The sequence below is a fragment of the Antechinus flavipes genome, chromosome 3 (assembly GCF_016432865.1).
Source record: "Antechinus flavipes isolate AdamAnt ecotype Samford, QLD, Australia chromosome 3, AdamAnt_v2, whole genome shotgun sequence".
Classification (NCBI taxonomy): Eukaryota; Metazoa; Chordata; class Mammalia; order Dasyuromorphia; family Dasyuridae; genus Antechinus; species Antechinus flavipes.
Window position 1 is genome coordinate 423,090,809 of NC_067400.1, and position 20,854 is coordinate 423,111,662.

The 20,854-nt window shown below is 34.1% G+C and overlaps 1 protein-coding gene across 2 annotated transcripts in view; it reads right to left on the minus strand.

Annotated features, from left to right (window-relative positions):
- CERS6 (ceramide synthase 6) overlaps nt 1-20,854 on the minus strand; it is a 291,619-nt gene that overhangs the window by 8,394 nt on the left and 262,371 nt on the right. Inside the window, exons 9-10 of one of the 2 annotated variants that reach the window (XM_051986224.1) lie at nt 1,214-1,370; nt 621-644 (exon numbers count right to left, since the gene is read on the minus strand). In XM_051986224.1, coding sequence (XP_051842184.1) covers nt 621-644; nt 1,214-1,370 — 181 coding nt within the window. The remainder of the gene's footprint in view (nt 1-620; nt 645-1,213; nt 1,371-20,854) is intronic. The other variant, XM_051986225.1, reaches the window with a different exon arrangement.

Sequence of the window (20,854 nt, forward strand, 5' to 3'; positions counted from 1 at the left end):
CTGATTTTAATCTTTCCAGGAGAAATTTCAGTACTAGCTTATCCATATATAATAACCCTGAAGAGGATGAAGAAATATCACATTGGATGACAGGCAGAAAATCCGTAGAAGATCTAGTATTAAGTCTCAGAAATGCAGTCTCCTAATCTTGTCCTTGGTCCTGAGTACAATGTTCTATCATTCTCTCCTCAAGAACAAGTAATGAATAGCATTTTCTACTTTGTCTTTCTTTATTTGCCAAAAATTTTAATGTAAATGGAAAACATTCTTCTATATTTTATGATCTCACTCACATTGTTAGGATTAAAACCCATAGTGGAGGATCAGATAGAGGAACAAGCAATATTGTTCTAAAGAAATGCTGACTTATGTTTCTACAAGGAATGGAAAATTCAACACTTCCATAGTAGGTTAGATTGCAGTCAGTAGTGTTTAGGGGTATGAAGTGGATGTTATTCATGAGCAAGTTTGAGTTGGAGTATTTGGTTAATTTCATATTAGAAACATATGCATGGAGAACATTTTCTCTAAAGCCCCCTCTAACAGGTTATGTGCATATATAAGCCCCCTCTAACAGGTTATGTACAGTATAAGTACAGATGGCAGTCTAAGAAACTTACATGCAAAGGATTCCATTTTCCAGCCTTCCAGGATGGCAAGAGGAAGAGAACAGACAAGTAAAAAAAAAAGTCACAGAGGATGTTTCAGAGAAATCACTTGTCAAATACGAACAGATGACTCAGGATTAGAATCAGAGAGGACTTCAGAGAAATAAGCCTCATGAGTCTATTGTGAATAATAGAGTTTCAATTTGTTTGTACTGAAATGCAGTTGGAAGATGGTGCTTTTCTACCATCAAAAAAGACAGCATTCAACTAATGCTCTTCTCATAAAGAGAAAAATGTAAATATATTCTCTCTCAATGAGAAAGAAAGAGCACATAAACAACATGCCATCATTAAATCTAAAACTGCAAATGTAGAACATTTTACATGTGATCATCAGTGAAGCAATGCTAATGCTTTCCACCATAAGTAAACACTAAATAAAGTAGTATGAAAATGCAGTCTTAAATTGACTAAAGTTTACATTAAGTACTAAGGAACAATTGTTTTAATAAAATGTGGAACAATAAAAAGGTTACTATAGAATGAGAAGAAAACATAAATGCCATTTTCTCAGAAAATTTTGGACAGGATTACTTTTGCCTTACCTTGCCCTTAGAAATAGCTTTGCAAGCTATCTTTATGATCAAGTAAGACCAGAAGCAGTTCAGGACTTGAATTAACAACAGCAACAAGTTGAAAACCCACCAGGATGGGTAGGGTCCAACAATTTCCCAGCTTTCAAACAATGTTGTATTTAATACCCTGAAAAAAAGAAGAAGCAAAAAGTCATCAAACACAATCTAGCTAACCTTAATATCAATGGTGCATCTAGCAAATATCCTCCAATCACTGTGTTCTTGGAACACTGCCTCTCCAAATGTATAGGTCACTAGAAGACTGAGGCAAGAGTCCCTTCAGGTAACCCGAAATCTAGCTGCTTAAAAGTACCACTGTTTACAACATAACACAATCCATACTTTTATTTTGTCATGAATAACTGTTCAAGTCAGATAGAAAATCTGAATTGAAGTTCTGACACATCCCAGCTACGTTATCAGTGCTAAGTCATTTAGTCTATTAGTGGTTAGGGCAATTCTCCCAGACTAGAAGTTGTAGACAAGCTGTTGATCTGTATGGTTGAAATGAGCTTACTTAGTGAAATGATACCAGTAAAATCTCATTGATAAAATCATAGGCTAAGACCAATTTTTTTTTCATTGAACACAGGATTATTCATCTCATTTCTTCTAATGATCATTTTCTGTAGTTTCAAGTTAAGGCAGCTTAGTGTTATGGAAGGGAAACATGACTAGTCAAGAGAATTGGATTCTAGTAACAATTCTTGACATGAACTAGCAATCTACAGCAAGTAGTGGCCTGTTAGGATTTCGGTTTCTTCAATTATGAAATGATGGAATTGGATTAGATAATCACAATCCTAGATCAGAGTTAGGATCTCAGAGGACAATGAGCCAGCCTTCTCCTGTTACATATGAAGAAAGATTAGACCTAGGAAGGATAAGCGATTTGTCTAATGCTACAAGAGTAGTAGGAGAGACATTTGAACCTGGGGGTTCCTATCTTGGTATCAATCTTTTCTAAAGTCCATTCCAAAGCTAGGATTCTATTCTATAGTTCTTAGTTGGTAAATTAGGTGACCCAAAGGTCTCTTGGTCTTATTAAAAGTGGTTTGTGGTCTGTGTAAGGAAAAAAATTGAGAACATCTTGCAAATTAAAAGAAAAAAAAATTGCATGAGTGGAAACTCAAATTGATCTGTTTTTACTTTGAAGGTAATAATGCTCTATACTTCCAGAAAAAAATGATTAAAAATGTGTGTAATAACAATAATCTAAACAAGCATCCTCTGATGATTTAGCTAATGACTGGAATTGAGGAAAATGAGGAGGGGAAAAAAAAACTATTCTTCTTACTCCTCTTTATCCTTTCCTCCTCTTTTAAAATCTTTCTGTCCCTAGCTGGTAGATTTGATTTGGTAAAGCTACTGATGAATTATATTTTAAATAGCTGAGTGAGACACCTAAACCCAAGTCCTAGTATTTTAATGGATGAATCTTAAAACTCTCTTGTAAGCCTACAGCTTTATTTTTCCACTCAGGTGTGCTATCCCATTATTGTATCTATCATAGATGAAGAGCTTGGAGTCCAACCCTCTCATTTTACAGATGAGGAAACTGAGATCCCACAAAGTAAAGTGATTTGCCCAGGATCATACATATCTGAGGCAGGTTTGAGAAAATGATATGATTCATAGAGTTGTGCCTACCAGAACAAGAGGAGGCCTTCGGGATCATTTAGTCTGGTAGAGCTGTTTCACAATGTTTATATCTATTTCAATATTATATGATTGCATATGCTTCTTGGAGTGCTCCTAACAGAGATGACTTCCCATGAGCTAATTGTGTTCAGTAGTACAGCATGTGTCCTGCTGAGTTGTTCTTAAAGATATGTACATAGGCCAATAAATCACTCATTACTGTTCATACACCCATCTTGCACCCAGAAGAAATGGTTACCTCAATCAATCACTTTTTCCTCCGGGTAGTAACAGTGGCAAACCAGGCTTTTGTCATGAGTACAGCATACTGAGTGCCCTAATAATCTCCCTTCTCATCGAGCTACTTCAGAGTTCCTCGCTTATTCTGAATTTCAAAAGGGATTTGAATTTTTTTTTCATTTAACAGAAAAGAAGGTTGTGCAGAAACAGAAATTCTGGCTGGACAATGATGCTGTTCATTACAAAATTGCTTTCATTAGGTAACAGTATAAGCACATGCCATGGGGATCACAGATATTCCCTGCTTCACTAACACTTTCACACTAATGTGGAGTTAGAACATCTGCCAAGTCAGGGGTGACAAGGGACTCATAATAAGTTCTGAAATGCCACATCAGAATTCAATAGCTATACTATAGCACCTCTGTGATGCTGTTCAAAGGTAATAGAATTTCTTTGAAAATTGACTTGGCTGCCTCCTGATATATTTGGGAAAATATCAGGACACCAAAGGATATATCTCAGCAAGAGGCTAGGCACGAAAAATAATCACAAAATATTGAGAATTTGGATTGAGAGAAATATCACAATATTATCTGATCTCACAAAAACCAATTATCTCTTGAAATGAAGGGAGAAAGGGAAACCAAAGTAATCATTAGAGTACACCATTGTTTTGTCTGTATGTTGGACATTTATAATAGATGTCAAATGAATTTTTTTTGCTCCTTTTTTAGTAGGTTGAAAAGATACTGATAGGTCTTTGGAAAATCTAATCAATAAACAGTTATTAAGTACCTACTCTGCACAAGGCATGTACCATATGCAATACTGTATCAAAATATTTGAGTTTTTTTTATGTAGTTGTCAAGTAAATAAGACCTAACTAATAACTGAACCAGGGAGATTATCTGAAAATTTGTGTTTGACATAAATTTAAAAAAGGAATAGATATTTATTTCTTGGGCACCTATTGTGTGTCAGATATGATTGGGCACTGGGGATAAAATGCAACAAATAAAAACTCCCTAGTTTCATGGAACTTACATATTGGAACAACAAGGGTGTATACCACAACGTATAACACATTCACACAATTATAAAATCTAAACTAACACAAAGCAATTAAATACCAGATAGTTTGAATGGAAGGACATTAACAGTTGAGGGGAATCAAAAAAGGCTTCAAATAAAAAGGGGCACTTTTGAAGGAAGAGAGGCAAGGATGAGAAGAAAATGAATTCCAGGCAAGTCAATAAGCATTTCTGGGACAAGCAAGTCAACAAGCATTTCTTAAGCTCTAACTATGTCCCAGTAATGATTCTTAGCAGTGGAGATACAAAGAAAGTTAAGAAAAATTCTTGTTTTCCAGGCTATCAAAGTCTAATGGGGAAGGCAATATCGAAAACAGCTATGTACCAACAAGATGTAAAGAGAATGAATTGGAGGTAACATTAGAGGAAAGGTGTTTAAGTGGGCTCCGGAAAGGCTTCTCACTGAAGGAAGCTCAGGAAGGTATGAGGCATCGATGAGAATGGGGAGGACTCCAGACATGGGAGGCAATCAGTAAAAATGCCCAAAGCTGGGAGATAAAGTGGTTTTTGTGTGTGTGTGTGTGAGAAGACAGTACATGGGTCAGTTCTGGATGGGCTTTAAAAGTCATACACACACACAAAGTACCATACATAGAAGTTTATATTTGATTCTAGAGGTAATAGGGAGCCACAGGATTCTGTCTTGAGCCTTCTTTTCTGTACTATTTCACTTGATCTTACTAGCTTCCATGGATTCAATAATCTTTTCTATGCTGATGATTCTCAAATCTACTTATCTAGTCCTAATCTTTCTGCTGATCTCCAATCTCACATCTTCAATTGGACACCTTGAACTAGACATCCTTCAGATATCTTAAACTCAAATATCTAAAACTGAATTCATTTTTTCCCCCAATCTTCCCCTCTTCCTAAATTCTCTTTCACTGCTGAACCACTATCCTCCCAATCCCCTGTGCTTACAATCAAATTGTCATCTTCAACTTTTTACTTTCTCTCACTCAAATCTAACTGGTTGCCAAGAACTGCTGATTTTACCTTGGCAACATTTTTCATAATTTATTCCTTTCTCTCCTTTAACAACATCACCAGCATTGTGAAGGCCCCTCTGATGCTATACCTGGACTATTACAAAAGCCTGTTGGTTGATCTTCCCACCATGTCTTTGCCTACCCCATCCATCCTCCATGCAGCTGCCAAAGTCATCTTCCTAAAATGTTAGTCTGACCATGTCATCTCCCTACTCAAACTCCAGAGGTTTCCTGTTACTTTAAGAACAGATATAAAATTCTTTATTTGATTTTCAAAGCTCTTCACAATCTGCCCCCTCTCACCTTTCTTTTTTATTCCTAACACCACCCACTTCAGCCTTTCTATTATGAGATTTAGTGACATTGATCTTCTTGCCATTTCTCTCACACACATCTCCTGACTTCCAGCATATTTCCTGGCTGACCTCCATCCCTGTAATGCTCTCCCTCCTGACTTTCTTCAAGTCTCGGCTAAAATCCCACTTTCTACATAAAAGTCTTCCCCTCTAAGTCTAGTCCCTTGCTTTGGTGGGTTATCTGTAATTTATGTTGTTTGTAAATAGTTTTTTTTTGCATGTTATCCACCTATTAAGACTCTGAGGTCCTTGAGAGCCAGAATTGTTTTTATTTTCTTTGTATCCCCAGGATTTTAAAACAAGGCTTGGTGTTTAATCAATATTCCTTGACTGAATGACCCTTAGAGTTTATTGAATTGAGAGGGAGTTGTGACATTGTTAGAGCTGCAATGTAGAAAGCTCAATTGATTGCTCAATGAGAGATGGGTGGGAGTAAGGAGATACCTGAGTAGAAACCAACCAGTAGGCAATTGTAATATTCCTATTATAAAGTGATTATATATATATATATATATATGTATATATATATAGATATAGATATAGATATAGATATAGATAGATATAGATAGATACATGTGTGTGTATGTGTATATAAATATATATGACCCCCCTCAACTGTTAATGTCATTCCATTCAGACTACTTGGTATTTAACTACTTTATCTTAATTTATATTTTATAAGTATGTGGATGTTTTATATGGTATGATAAATATATATATATATATATATATATATATATATATATATATATCTCAGAGATATTATGAAGATAGCAGGGACAACTAGGTAGCTTAGTAGATAAAGTGCTAGACATAGAGTCAGAAAGACTCATCTTCCTGAGTTCAAATCTAGTTTTAGATGCTTCCTAGTTGTATGAAGTTGGGCAAGCCACTCAATTCTGTTTACCTCAATTTCCTCATCTGTCAAATGAACTGGAGAAGAAAATGGCAAATCATTTCAGTATCTTGGCTAAGAAAACCCCAAAATGGGGTCACAAAGAGTTAGACATGATTAAATAATAACAATGAAGATAGAATCAACAGGACTTAGATTGAGGTGGGGGGAGGCTGTGATGTCAGGGATAAAGCCTAGGTTATAATTCTGAATTACTAGGAAGGAGGTTGGGGGTGGGGATAAGTTGGGAGGAAAGAAGAGTTTAGTTTTAGACGTGATCAATTTAGATGTCTAATAAGCAGTTAAAGATGATAGATTTAAAAAAATTAAAAATAAATTTTAAAAACCAAGAAAAAGGAGATTATAGACTAGATGGAGGTCAATAGAGAGATTAAGGCTGGACAAACAGATCTGAAAATCATTTGCCTAGAGATAATTAAGTCCATGAAATAGTACAAAAGTATGGTGAATAACGGATACCACAATACAAATACTAGCCATGTGTAACATCTGCCAATACTTGAAGAAAAGATAGAAAGATATGTGGAACTAGAGAGCATTATTATATGGAGTAATATCATTTTTTTCCCTTTTAATTAGCAGTATCTTACCACTAAATGGGATATTTGGCATAACTGAAAATAGAATGTTTCCCTCTATCTGCTTTCTGCACTGTATCATTGGTGTGGATCTTGCTTGTGTAGTGTTGTAGGAGAACTCTTATTGGACCTTGTCTTCTGAGGCTGAGACATTGGATTTGACAGGTCTTGTGAACCCTATATTATATATTAAGAACTTTTTCATCAACCGAATGAGCAAGTCATTTTTCTTCCTAAGCATCATCCAATATGTATGGCTGTATTTAAAAAGTAGTAGGAGCTATAAATATACATGGTGAAGAAGGAAAAAAAAAACTTAATTATTATTCATTTTGGAGTATAAAGAATCTCTGGCAATCATTAGTCATTTAATTCTAATAACCAAACCTAGGAGAATAATTTTAATAGGCTGTTACAAAATATAAAGACTCTACTTGGACTATATCTTAAAGTCTCCTATGGTTCTTTCTTGCTTTTTTAATGATCCCTTGTGCTAAACTGGATTATCTCATAAATATAATATGAGGTAAGGTGGAAAATGGATATATTCAAGAAGGAGAGAGAGGTTTATGGCATATTTTAAAGCAGCATAATAGAAAAGACAGATGAGCCTTATTTTAATAAGGCCCTTATGGACTTAAGGAGTTATGGGGTTTGAGATTCCCTTATATGAATAACAGTCTCTTTCTCTTTATCTACATTTTGTAGTCTATTTCAAACTTCAGTGTAAAAGAATTTCTTTAGTCACCACATGCAGCAAAGCCCTAACTATTTATTTATTTGAAGTAGATTCAATTCTCCAACTAAAATTTTTAATGAACATGAGACACATCACATTGGTCTTTCCAGATCACATTTTTCATACTAAGTTCTTCTGTGTATCTTACAGATTTCTCAAACTTAATGGTTAGTCTCATACCATAATGATGTCTGAACATTAAGGATGACAGAGAGAACAAGAAATGTGTGGGTTTTTAAAAAATTCTTGAGGCAATCTCATTGTACAAATGAGTCATGTGGTTAGATACTGAAGATCCATCACCACATACAAATCTGTCAAAACTTTTTTTTATCTGCATAAAGCTATGCTAATGGCTATTAGTTTACTAGGTATAAAAAGAAAAGTAATATTCTTTTTCCAGGTATCACATAACATTAGTGTCTTCACTTTGAGAAGATCTGCCTTTTTTGGAAGGGGAAAGAAAGAAGAGTCAAGATCACTCCGGATCATATATAGGGTCTGCTTGAAAAGAGTTAGAAACATAGATCATGATTTGCTTTAAACTAGGGTATTTTTTAAAAGCCAACTTAGAATTTTGACTCATTATGTGAACCAAATAAAGCTTTCCAATGTGCCATTTTCTACCTTAGCATAGTCATGTTTCATTTACTACCATGCCTGCAAAACACTGGCTTTCCTTAAAGATAATCAACAATCTATCAACATGCCTTTCTCAGCCCAAAGGAGGCTTTAGTTGTAAATTCATTTCAAATTTGCTTCACAAAACAGTAGCTATAACAAAATGCTGGCATTCCCAACCTGAACTTAGGAGGAAAAAAAGGGAGGGACCAGGAAATTGAAGCATTGTACTATGAGTTTCTAGGGTTTCCTGTGACAGTGAATAACCTGCATCTGAAGTAATGTCTACTTGACAGTTTCCACCTGCTTCATGATATTTAGGTTTAATTTCCCTTCAGATTTGCCCTTTTCTAAAACATTTGTTTCAAAGACATGCACAACTCAGAATTCTAACTTTTGGGAATCATCAGCATGTTCCCTCTTCATCTGATAGTTTAAAGCAGGATTTTTCAAATTGGGATCCATGAACTTTAAGAAAAAAATCTCATCGTTATATTTAAATATAATTTCTTTTGTAATCCTGTTTTTTATTTAAGGTATTAAACATTATTATGAGGAAAAAGTCCATAGATTTGAGATTCTGAAAAAAGTCCATGAAAAAAGGTTAAGAAAACCTGGTTTATAAAAGAATATTTTACATAGAAATAGCAATATTATAATGATGATCAATTATGAAAGATTTAGCTATTCTGATCAAGGCAAACATTGCAGACTATTCTAAAAGACCCATGATAAAAAATATGCCATGTACCTTTAAGGAGAGAACTGAAATTCTGAATGCATATTGAAGCATACTTTCTACTTTATTTTTTCTCAGTTTTTTTTGGAAGGGGGGAGCCATGTTTCCATGGCTAACATGGAAACATATTTTACATGTCTTCACATTTACAAGTGATATACTGTTTGCCTTCTCAATGGGAGAGGTGGGGCTGCTGAGAGAAAGAATTCAGTCATCAAAACTTTTTAAGAGCAAGTTTGAACTAAATAACCAATTTCTTAAAAAAAAAAAAAAAGAACACCTGGTTTTAAGTAACAAATATTGTATAGAGTAAAAAATGGCTTGCATACCCATGTCTAGTTGTTTTACAAAACTTAGCTGTAATCACATTCATGAGAGGAAGATTATAATAGCACCAGATGAGAAATTTACTAATTGAGGATAAGGAAGATTAAATGAATTGCCCAGAATCACACAGTTAGCTAGAGAGGGTCTAAGATGGAACTTATACAAAAGTCTTCCTGATTCTATCACCTAACTGATCATATCAAGATTTCCTTGGCCATGTTTGCTGCTCAAATTGCTTTACACTTGTTTTGACCAAATATCTTCTCTTTGGGATTTATGTGTTCCTGGCCTCTTCCTACTGATTGGTTTTTTTCTCACTGCCTTGATCTGATCTATGATATATATGTATCCTGGCTGCTGATCAGTCTTGGCTCCGTTTTGGATTCTGGGTTCTGCCCTCTTTCTGTAAGTCCCATTTCCACAGTCTTTTATAACTCAGACCATGGTCCAGGCACAGATAATAAAAAGCTGACTATCCTCATGACAGAACAGATCTAGAAGAAGGATTCTATTTTGTACTATGTCCCCTGGGAAAATGAAAGAGCTTATCTATTTACCTGCCTCTTGGGAATAAGTTTAATCTTTGGCTTCTTGCTGCTGTAGTAGCTTGGTGCTATTTATATTTTCCTACTAGAAGCTTAAATGGCAACTTCTATGTGGGAAAGGTTCTCATTAAACACAAACTCAGGCCAAAGGAGTTTGTAGTGATGGTGACTAAATGGCCATTCTATCGATTACAGTTGACAGGAGTAATGAATTCTGCACATTTGATAGATAAATGAGCCTCTGACCCTGCTCCTAGAGATGGAACTAAGGACATCTTTCTATCTATATACCACTATTTATGTCTTACAATGAAAGACAATGCAATGAGAAAGGAATGGAAAAAAGCACCTGCAAAACACATCATTAACTAGTCTGCAGATGAATACTTCATGAGGCCGTAGTGATCTAAAAATCTGTCTCTTTCTGTGAACTACATGTTTCCAGCAATTCTAAAATAAATTAGAAAATTGGGACATTTAACATTCCACCCCTGCCCCAGTCTACCCTTTTCCTTTGGGCAGACTAGAAAGATAACTGTCCACTTCATAAAAATCGCTAGGCAAGACTCTAATGCTATCCTGCCTTGGGGAGAATCTTCTCACTGCTGAATATAATTCTACCAGCACATTTTTTCCTTTGCTCAAAAGAGCATGAAGAGAGGCAGTGTTGATTTATAATTCCTATATGAGTTTGGATGTCAGTAATTCAAGAGTTCTAATTCCAGCACCATCTTAACCAGACTATCTCTGCCTGCCTTTGGGAAAAGCCATCTAGCCTCTCAGGTTGTCACTTGCCTCAGCTGCAAAGAGAAGATAATGATGCATTCCTAGCTGAGAGGTGGTTTGCAAATAATGAAGACTATGAGAATGTCAGTACTATACAACAGCTGAAAAGGAAAAGTTCACAGCCATATATAGGATGGTGCAATTGAAAAGATTAATTCTTTTTTTAATTTAAGATTTTATTGATTTAAATTTTTTACATTGTCACAGTTTCCCCCAATATCCTTCTTCCTTTCCCTCTTAAAGAGTAATTTTATATAAACATATAACATTTTTATTATAGCTTTTTATTTACAAATTATATGCATGGGTAATTTTTCAGCATTGAAAATTGTAAAGTCTTTTGTTCCAATTTTTCCCCTCCTTCCCTCCATCCCCTCCCCCAGATGGCAGGTAGACCAATACATGTTAAATATGTTAAAATACACATATAATATTTTAAAAGAAAAAAAGACAAAAGATCAGCAAAATTGATCAACATGTTGAAAAATTCTCTAAAAATGTACTATACAAATACTTTCCATCTCCATGAAGAGGTGGATTGGGAGCATCCTTTTTTCATTAGTGTTACATTTGAGCTTTACTACATTCACTTTTTGTTTTTGTTGAGGCACTTGGGGTTAAGTGACTTGCCCAGGATCACACAGCTAGGAAGTGTTAAGTGTCTGAGGTCAGATTTTGAACTCAGGTCCTCCTGAAGTCAGGGTTGGTCCTCTATTCACTGAATTACCTAGCTGGTCCCCTACTGCATTCACTTTTGATATTTTTGGGGAGTAGTTGTTCTTGCCATTTACTTTGTTGTAGTTAATGTATATACTCTTTTTCTTGGTTCTGCTTAACTTTATCTTCATCCTGCCTCAGTTCCTTTGGATTTTTTCTATTCTCTGTATTCATCACTTGTTATTTTTTAAGGCATAGTAATATCATATTATAATCATGTACCACAATTTGTTTAACTATTCCTCAATCAATAAACATCTATTTTGATTCCAAAATTTTTAAGACAGAAGGTACTGTATAAGTTAAATAGTCCAACCACCTCATTTTGTAGATAAGAAACTGAGGGTGAGAGATATTGATTTATTTACCTGAAGTCACAGATGGCAAGGACAAGATTCAAATAAAGATCCTTTGACTCCAAATTCAGTACTTTTCCTCACTTGTGAAAACATTTTTCTTTTATATAGTTGTCAATATTTGCATATATTTTTTGCACATTTGTAAACATATTTATATGTGTTGCACACATTCTGAGTTCCTGCTTTCTTCATGTTATTTTACATCTTTATATAGCTAGGTTGAGCAGTGGATAAAGCACCAGACCTGGAGTCAGGAAGACTCATCTTCCTGAATTCATATTTAGCTTAAGTTACTTAATGGCTTGCCAGCTGTGTGACTCCAGCAAGTCACTCAACCTTTTTTGCCTCAGTTGCCTTATCTAATCTTGTAATTATCTTTGATTCTTTCTTTCTTATTTAATTAGTTAACCAGATAAAATTTTGGGAATATTGTTACCCTCTACAACCTTTCAAGATCTTCATAATATCTCTGAATCCATCTCCTCCCTTCTCTAATCTCCCCCAAACTATCCAAGTATAGGCTCTCATTTTAATTTGTCTGGACTGATAGTATGAAATTTAATTAGAAACAGGACCACTAATCTGTACATAAGGATCCCTGCAGGTCACATTTTGACTTAGTTTTAAAATGTAATATTATCTATATTTTATTGTATTTTTATTGAATATTTCCCAATTTGGCTCTTACTAGAGAATTTTGTGGGCCACATGTGGCTGTTCCTACCTAAATTCTTTATAAATTTTCCTTCTTCTACTTTCTCCCTTCTTCAGCTTACCTTTTATACTACTGCCAGAATCTTTTTCTGGTATATAAGTCTCACTATGCTAGCTCTCTTTTTGAAAGATCTTATTACTCCCTAAATAAAAGTCAAAATTATTCCCTTATCATTCAAGACACTATAGAAACTCACACCATCCTATGTTTCCAGCTTTATTTCAACTTACTCCCTTTCAAAGATATACTCGGGTTAAATTCAGTCCCAACCAGCACTATGGGTCTCTCTCTATATCCTTGCTTACATTGTTTCCTATATTTGAAATGCCTTCTCCCTCTCCCTATCCCCACCCCTATCTTTACCTGCCAAATTCTGACCTATTTTTTGTACTGGGAACACTAGCTCATTCAGGAAACTAGATTTCTTCAGATGCCTTGCCTTCCAATAATACACATTACTTTGTTTTGTAAGTATTGAATGTACTGATCATGTAATATATACACCAACCAATAATATACCAACTCTTGGTAGTTGTACACAATTTGACAGATATTTTACTAAGCACCTCCTGGATATGAGACACAGTGCAAGACACTTGGATACAAAGGCACACTGGGGATAGAAAATACAAATACAAAAGGGTAAATAAACCCAGAGAAGTAAAATAAAGGATATAGCACTAAGAATTAAGAAATTGGGGAATGATTAGAGAAGACTTCACAGAGGACCTGGGACTTAAATAGAACTCTGAAGGAAAATCAGGAGAGATAGAGTACCAAGTTCAGGGAATAACTAGTAGTCTACTTAGATTTGATATTGAGTGAGTGGAATTATATGAACAAAGTCAGAAAATGTAGCTTGAAGGCATAATATTCAGGGCTTTAAATGCCAGGCGGAGGGGACTATATTTTTCTTGAGGCAATAAAAAGAAAGCTACGGAGATTTTTTGAGCAGGGAAAGTGATATAATCAGTCTTGTGCCTTAGGAAGATAATTTTAATATTTTTCTTCTGTGAAGAAAAAAAAAAGAAAAGTAAATCTGGAACTCCCAGTAGATAGATTAATTAATATTTTAATCAATTAATTAACAAACATTTATCAATCACTTGTTATGTGTCAGGCATTGTGCTAAGAACTGAAAAGTGGTGAAGATACATTAGAGGCACAAGATAATCTTTGCCTTCAATGAATTTACAATCTAATGGAGACAGTATGCAAACAATAATATACAAAGCAAGTTTAACCTAGAATAAATGGAAAACAATTAACAGAGAGAAAACACTAGAATTAAGAGGGGTTTGGGAAGACTTCTAGAAGTCAATTAGCAAAGGCAAGAAGAAGCATTCTAGGTATAGGGGACATTTCATGGTGAATGTCATTTTTATATAGAGAAAATGCCCCAAGTTGAAAGATGGGAGTATTTTTACTGTGGAACACATTCACAAAACCTGTTTGGATCGTAGGAAAGAGGAAGTTGGGAAAAAACAACGATAACTCCAAATTTTTGAAAGTGGAATTTTGATAATATGCTGATACCCTCAACAGAAATAGGGAATTTCGGAGGAAGGAAAAGTTCATGGGAGTCATTCTACATTGGTAGTGTTTCCTCAACCAAAATTCTTACACTAATGAAATCATAATTCAAAAATAAACTTTCCCCACACTATATAGAAATAATGTGAATTATTATTATAGCTTAAAATATTTCATGAAGGAAAGTTTCAAGTTGAATAAAATATAAAATGGGGCCAGATATTCGTTGAGGCTCTACAAACCCAGGTTCACCATAGCTGCTACCTTCCTCTATCCATTCCTAAGCCTTTGGTCAAATTTTAGAAGTTGATATTGGACTACATTCTTCCTTATATAATTGAGCAGTCTAGAATAGAGGGCATCTTAAATTTTTTCCACTTGTGACTTCTTTTCCCCTAAGAAATCTTTATGTGATCCCAAGTATGAAGGTAAATAAAATATGCATACAAATGAAAATTACTAATAATAAATCATAATTTCATGGCCCCCACATTCAGTTACATGAACCTACAGGGAGTAAAAACCCATGGATTAAGAAGCTTTGATCTAGAAGAAATGTCAAGCATTCTAGTAAAGAGATAATGATCTAATTCTCTGCTTTCTCCCTCATAACTTCTGGTCAAATGAGCAATGCTAACAGTTTTTGCCACAAAAGTTTGCTGCCCATTAAATTATTCAGTTCTTGTTTTGAGCTTTATGATATATGAATTGTAATTTTCATTCAATCACACAATTAAACAGGTACGTGAACCTGTTTTGGGAGACATGAAAGAACAGCTGATCCCATTTTGTTACCAGCAGCTAATGTCAGATAGAAAGGTTATTCTTAAGGTTTCCTCTACCAGACTGTATCTAGTCATCCTGCCTTCTTTACACTAAACAAAGGAAACTATCTTTTAAAATAAGAAATGTGTCTCCTCTTAAAAAAATAGAAACTGTCCTTCTTCAGAAACACAGCTGCAATTTTACTGCCTGGCAACTATCAAATCCAGGATGGTAGAAATGGTCTAGAAAATTGTGAAGAACGAGGAATAAGAGTGTCTCCTTAATGCCAAAATAAAGAATCTGATTGCAGAATGATGAGTTTTTGTTGTTCAGTCATTTTTCAGTCATGGTTGACTCTTTGTGACCCTCTTTGGAATTTTCTTAGCAAACATACTGATTCATATATACAGGATTCCTTAGGTAAAACATATGCTCTTTGAGGTAAAGAAATGATTCATTTTTGTCTTTGTATTCTCAACACCTGGCATATATGGTAGCTGCTTTAGTAATGATTTTTGTTTTATTAATTTTAAATAACCTACACCAAGAGTTCTTTGTTTCTTTTTTTGCTACAGAACCACCCTTGCTTTGAAAAAGAGTGATAGTGGTGGTGAGAAAGAGGAGGATTAAAGGGGTAAAAGCTAATGGATAATAATCCTCATCTTTACTCTCTATCCACAATTCATATAACATCTATTACATTTTTATATTGTCATTAAATGATGCATAAAATTGATTTTGCTATATAGAACAGTGGTGTCAAATTCAAACAGAAATGGGTGCCACATGTTAATTTAGAAAATCACAAAATAATGCTATATGTATTTTATTATATTTTTATTGATTTTGTTAAACATTTACCAATTACATTTTAATATGGCTCTCAGCCACAAACAATTTGGACCCCTCTAAATTGCAAGACAAAGGAAAGAAAGTTGAAATGAGTTTTGAGATAAGTTAGAAAGGCAGCTTTGGGATACTGAAAATTATTAAGACAACTATAGTTGAAAACAGCAGTGAATTTGTCTAACCATTATTTCTAGAAAGGTATGTCAAGTCACTATGGGGGGGAGAAGGTGACAAAAGAAATAGATTGTGAAAAATTTCCAGTTTGGGAGACTTCAAAAGAGTGGTAAAGACTGTGATTGCTACAGGAAGTTAAAGTCTTAATCTGCTTGGAGAACCCTTGCAGATTTTAACAGAGCTAGAAGGATTTCTAAGAAGCTGCTTTTGAGGACCCTCCAAACCTCAGATTGGCATCTAAAGACAGATGTTGCTCTTTTCATATTCATGGATGGATTCCCGTTTTAGATTGGGAGGTTATCCATTATCATTTTTTCCCTGAGTGGACAATCCAACTGTTTCCCTCCTTCAGTGAGACTGCCTCAAAAAGTTTAAAGTATCAGGGGTGAGGGAGAGATAGGAAAGATCCAAGATTAAAATTATCAGTGAGGTGTCAGGGAGCTAGACCACATAGATTCCTAGCAAACAAAGCTCCCATGGATGAATTGAATGCTCCCAAATGGGAACAGGTATTAAAGAAAAACCAGGAGAGGATCTGTTTGGTTCATAGTTCCTCGTTCTGGAACATTTCTCCACCCAGGTGAACCAAGAAACCAATCTTATCTCATCAAGAAGAAATGAAACACACTTAAGCAAGCTTGGCATCTTTTCTCAAGGAAACATTTACTTGTTGGCTGATATCTGCTTCTGTTACTGTTACAGCTCCAAAGTAATCTGAATGATAGTAGTTAAGGTATGGGAAACTTAATTACCACTACTTCTCTTCTTGTGTTACTGCATGTTTCATCCATATGAAAAATTAAAAGTGTCCTGTGGTACTATAGAGAATTATTATCCATGGTCAAATCTGCCATCTTTCCTTTAACTGATCTGCCAACATCTATATCAACAGGTTCTCAGGCCTGTTTTGTTTCTTGAAAAAGTTATGTCTATACTTGAAAAGTTACTGCTTCTTCTCTTCTACCTCTTTTCAACACCAGTATAACCCCCTGCCTGTCTCAAAACCTTTTAAGACTGAAAAGTGAAGTTTGTTCCACCAAAAGTCAAATCACCATTAAAATAAAGATTTTTTTCTTCTCCAAAATAATGTTTCTAAATGCCTGTCTACATTTCAATCCCATTTTTGATGGAACTTACACTGTTATTTTTTTTTAACCATTGAGTTAGATTAAGATAATAATCATTAGTTATACAATATTTAGTTTTTCCAAAGTGATGTATATGTATATAAAATATAAATTATATAAATTTATTATATAGGCTATACATACAAACATGTACTATATTATATATATATTTGCATACATACATACATACAGATTATAGAAGCTATCTGCTAAAGTCTCAGGATATACAAAAAGTTATAGTTATATTAATAGAACATTAAGACAGATTCATTCTCTGTCTCTCTGCATACACACATACATATATTTAATGTTATTATATATAAATTTTATATTCCCAATAATCTTGTGAGACAAGTGAGAACAAGTATTAATACCCTCATTTCAAATATATATTTAAAAGGCAGAAAGGCTGAGTGACTTATCTAATATCACTTAGTTTGGGATAAGAATCCAAACCTTTGTTATGCATCTTTATATAGAATATTATACTACTTTTAATATATTTCTGCATATGAAATTATATGAATATTTCATAATAGACCTAAAAGAATCCAAATGTTTCTTGTGGAAGTAATGGGATCCCAAAAATGTATAATTTTAGAGTATTTCTTTATATATCTCACCATATATCTATTTCATTTGCATTAAAGAGGAAAATACCATAACTCACCATATATGGATATAACTGTGCCTATCCAATAGTAGTGGACCCCAAAATTAATCCATATTCTTTATTTGTCATGTGTCTAAAATGATTAAAAATTGAGGAGCATTAAAAAAAAAGATAATGAGGTCATTAAGCTCAACCTTTTTGTTTTGCAGACGAGGAGATTGAGGTCTGGGGAGGCTGGGTGATTTGACCAAAAAGACAAGAAGTTAGCAACTGAGGTAGCATTTCTCTGCCTCCTCTGACTTCACAGATAGCACTTCTCCAACTGGAATTTATCATATAGTTGGTGAAACAACTAAAGATTATAAAGAAACATGTCCCTGATTGTAGTCAAATTGTATTCTATTGATGATGTCTGGGTGGTATGAGACTCAGTACATTGTGCAAACCAAGATCTCAAAAACTGAACTAAACTAATTTAACAGATAGGAAATTATTTCTGCTTGGTGTATTGTGAAAAATACTTTTCCAATTACATTGTCTGTTGCATTGAGTTCCATTGGGTTTCTCTGTTCAAACCCCTTTTTCTTCTGATGCACAGTCACTACCCAAGAATAGAATATCTGAACTGAATACTAATATTTCTATTTTTCTTTATGAAATCACTTCTAGCACAAGATTATCCCTTCACAGTTTAAATTATAGAGGATTTTTAAATACTCTAAATGTATACTAAAAAGCAACTGTATCAATACACACCTTATCTTCTTTGATTTCCTTTTAGAACAGTTTAAAAAAATGCCTGTGACCCTCGATCGATGATAGGAAGAGAAGATCAACCTGAATCATTTGCACATTTTTAAAGAATTCATTTCAAACTTCACCTATGTCATGGAAATCAGAGCATGTATCACAATGCATTTTGGTTTATGACTGGCATGCTTAGGAGAAAGTTATGAAAGCATTTAGGAAATACCCTTGGTATTAGGAAACACTCATAAAAATGAATCAAAGCAGCACAATTTTAATCACTTGGTGCACAGACTGGCAAGGAGGGCAGAGAGGAGCCTTAGTAAATTAGATTGCCTATGTTCCTTCTCCCTTCAGGGAAGACTATACTTGTGATATGCCAAACAAGGATAGGGGAAACCTAATTCAAATCAGATCCAGGATCAAGGTAAGAAAGATCACATAAGATCAGATAACTTCATCCATCCATGTTAAAACTACCTTTGTTACCAAGAAATTCTCCATTTATAACCCACATCCTTTATGTTTCAGTCAAAGATATCTTCATGCAGTGGATAGAGCATTGGACCTGGAAGAAGGAAGACTTGAGTTGAAATCTGAACTCAGCTATTAGCTGTGGGACCCTAGCCAACTCATTTAACATCTGTTTGCCTCCATTTCCTAAACTGTAAAATGGGGATAATTAACAGACCTTACTTCCCATTCTTGTTATGTGTCTCAAGTGAGATAATATTTGTAAAGAGCTTAATACAATGCCTAGTATATAGTAGGTGCTTAATAAGTGCATATCCCTTTGTTTAAAAATAATTTTATCTTTCTTATGCTGAGTGCTATGACCATCACATTGCTAGGAATGTAGCTCAATGAATACATGATAGAATAAAAAATAGGAAGAATGTACTTCAGTGGAAGTGAGGCAATCCAGGACTTTCTTCCCACTCTACCACTAGGTTTCTGTGATACCAGGAAAAATTGTTTAATCTAAGTTTCCTCATCTGTCAAATAAATGCATTGGACTATTGAATCTTTTAGACCCTTCCAGCTTTTATAATCAGGAGTCAATAGGAATAACTCATTTAGTTCCCACAGCATTTTAAAACTGCAAAGCCAATCTTATTTAAGGGGCAACATCTCTAAGCCTAGATATAACCATTCAATATCCCCTTGCATCAATGGGTCTCATAGATTTTTTTTTTTTTTTGGTCTACCTTGCTCTTGTTTACTGGAAATGCTTTCTTTTCCTCTGACTCACTTAGTCTTCCATTGTCCACCTATATTTCACCTTTCTTCTATATAATATCCACTAGCCAATATTAGGTTGAAGCTCCTTGAGAGCAAAAGCTGTCTTTTGCCTTTTTTATATACTCAGTGCTTAGCATAGTACCTGGCACAGGAGGCATTTAATGAATGTTTATTGATTAATGATTTGAGTATATCCTATTTAGCTTTTCATCTATAAATAAATTCTCTACTATTCCAAGTCAGATATCTGAAAGAAGTTTTTTTTTTTTAATTTAAGTATTTATGATTGGTGAAATTATGATTTGAATGGATATAACATTTACCAGGTTATATATTATTAGGTAATAATAATAATAAATATTCTCTCTTAAATGTAAATAAAAGAGCTCTGAAATTTGGAATCATTTAAACATATACTATTTTAAAGCTGGAAGGAAGTTTAAAAATCATCTACTTCCTTATCTCTAAGGTTCCTTTTATAGCTCTGAGACTATATGATTTTATGATTGATTATAGCTCTCCTCTCTTATCTCTGGTTTAGTTTAGCTTTTTAAAATAAAGAAACTAAAATGCAAAGTAATCAAGTGCCCAGATAGATACATGAGTATGTTTTATAACTCTTTGTGTCACCTTAAATTTTAATTCTTCTTGAGATTATGAGTATCTAATCTTTTTAAACCCTATAACATTAAGAAAATACTGATTAGTGTCAGTAAATGATAAAATTAATTAAAAATTCCTTTATGCTTTTATTTTTTATTTAAACAAAATCATCTCAGAAATTATAGTATCATTAATGAACATGAATTAGGAATACATGTATACACATATATGTATTTAATGCTTTGATAAATGTTTTCACTAAGATCTGAAAAATACTAGAAGAAAAGTTTGATGTCTTTATAGTCTTGTTTTCTTTTCCTTTTCAAGCCTTTCCTTTCTTACATTCAGAGTAACTTAGTTAATAACTTTTGATAGGGATGACTCTCTGTCTCCTAACTGCCTATCTTGCATCTGACCTGGATGACTTTAGTGTTGTTATTTTTTGCTAACATCCTTTTATATCTGAACTACTTAGGCCCTGTGATATGATCTCCAGATGTGAAAAACTAATTTAAAATTTTTGAAATGAAATATTTTCAAGCATATTACTAGTATTCATATTATAATTCTATGCCAAGATTTGAATACCAGTTTCC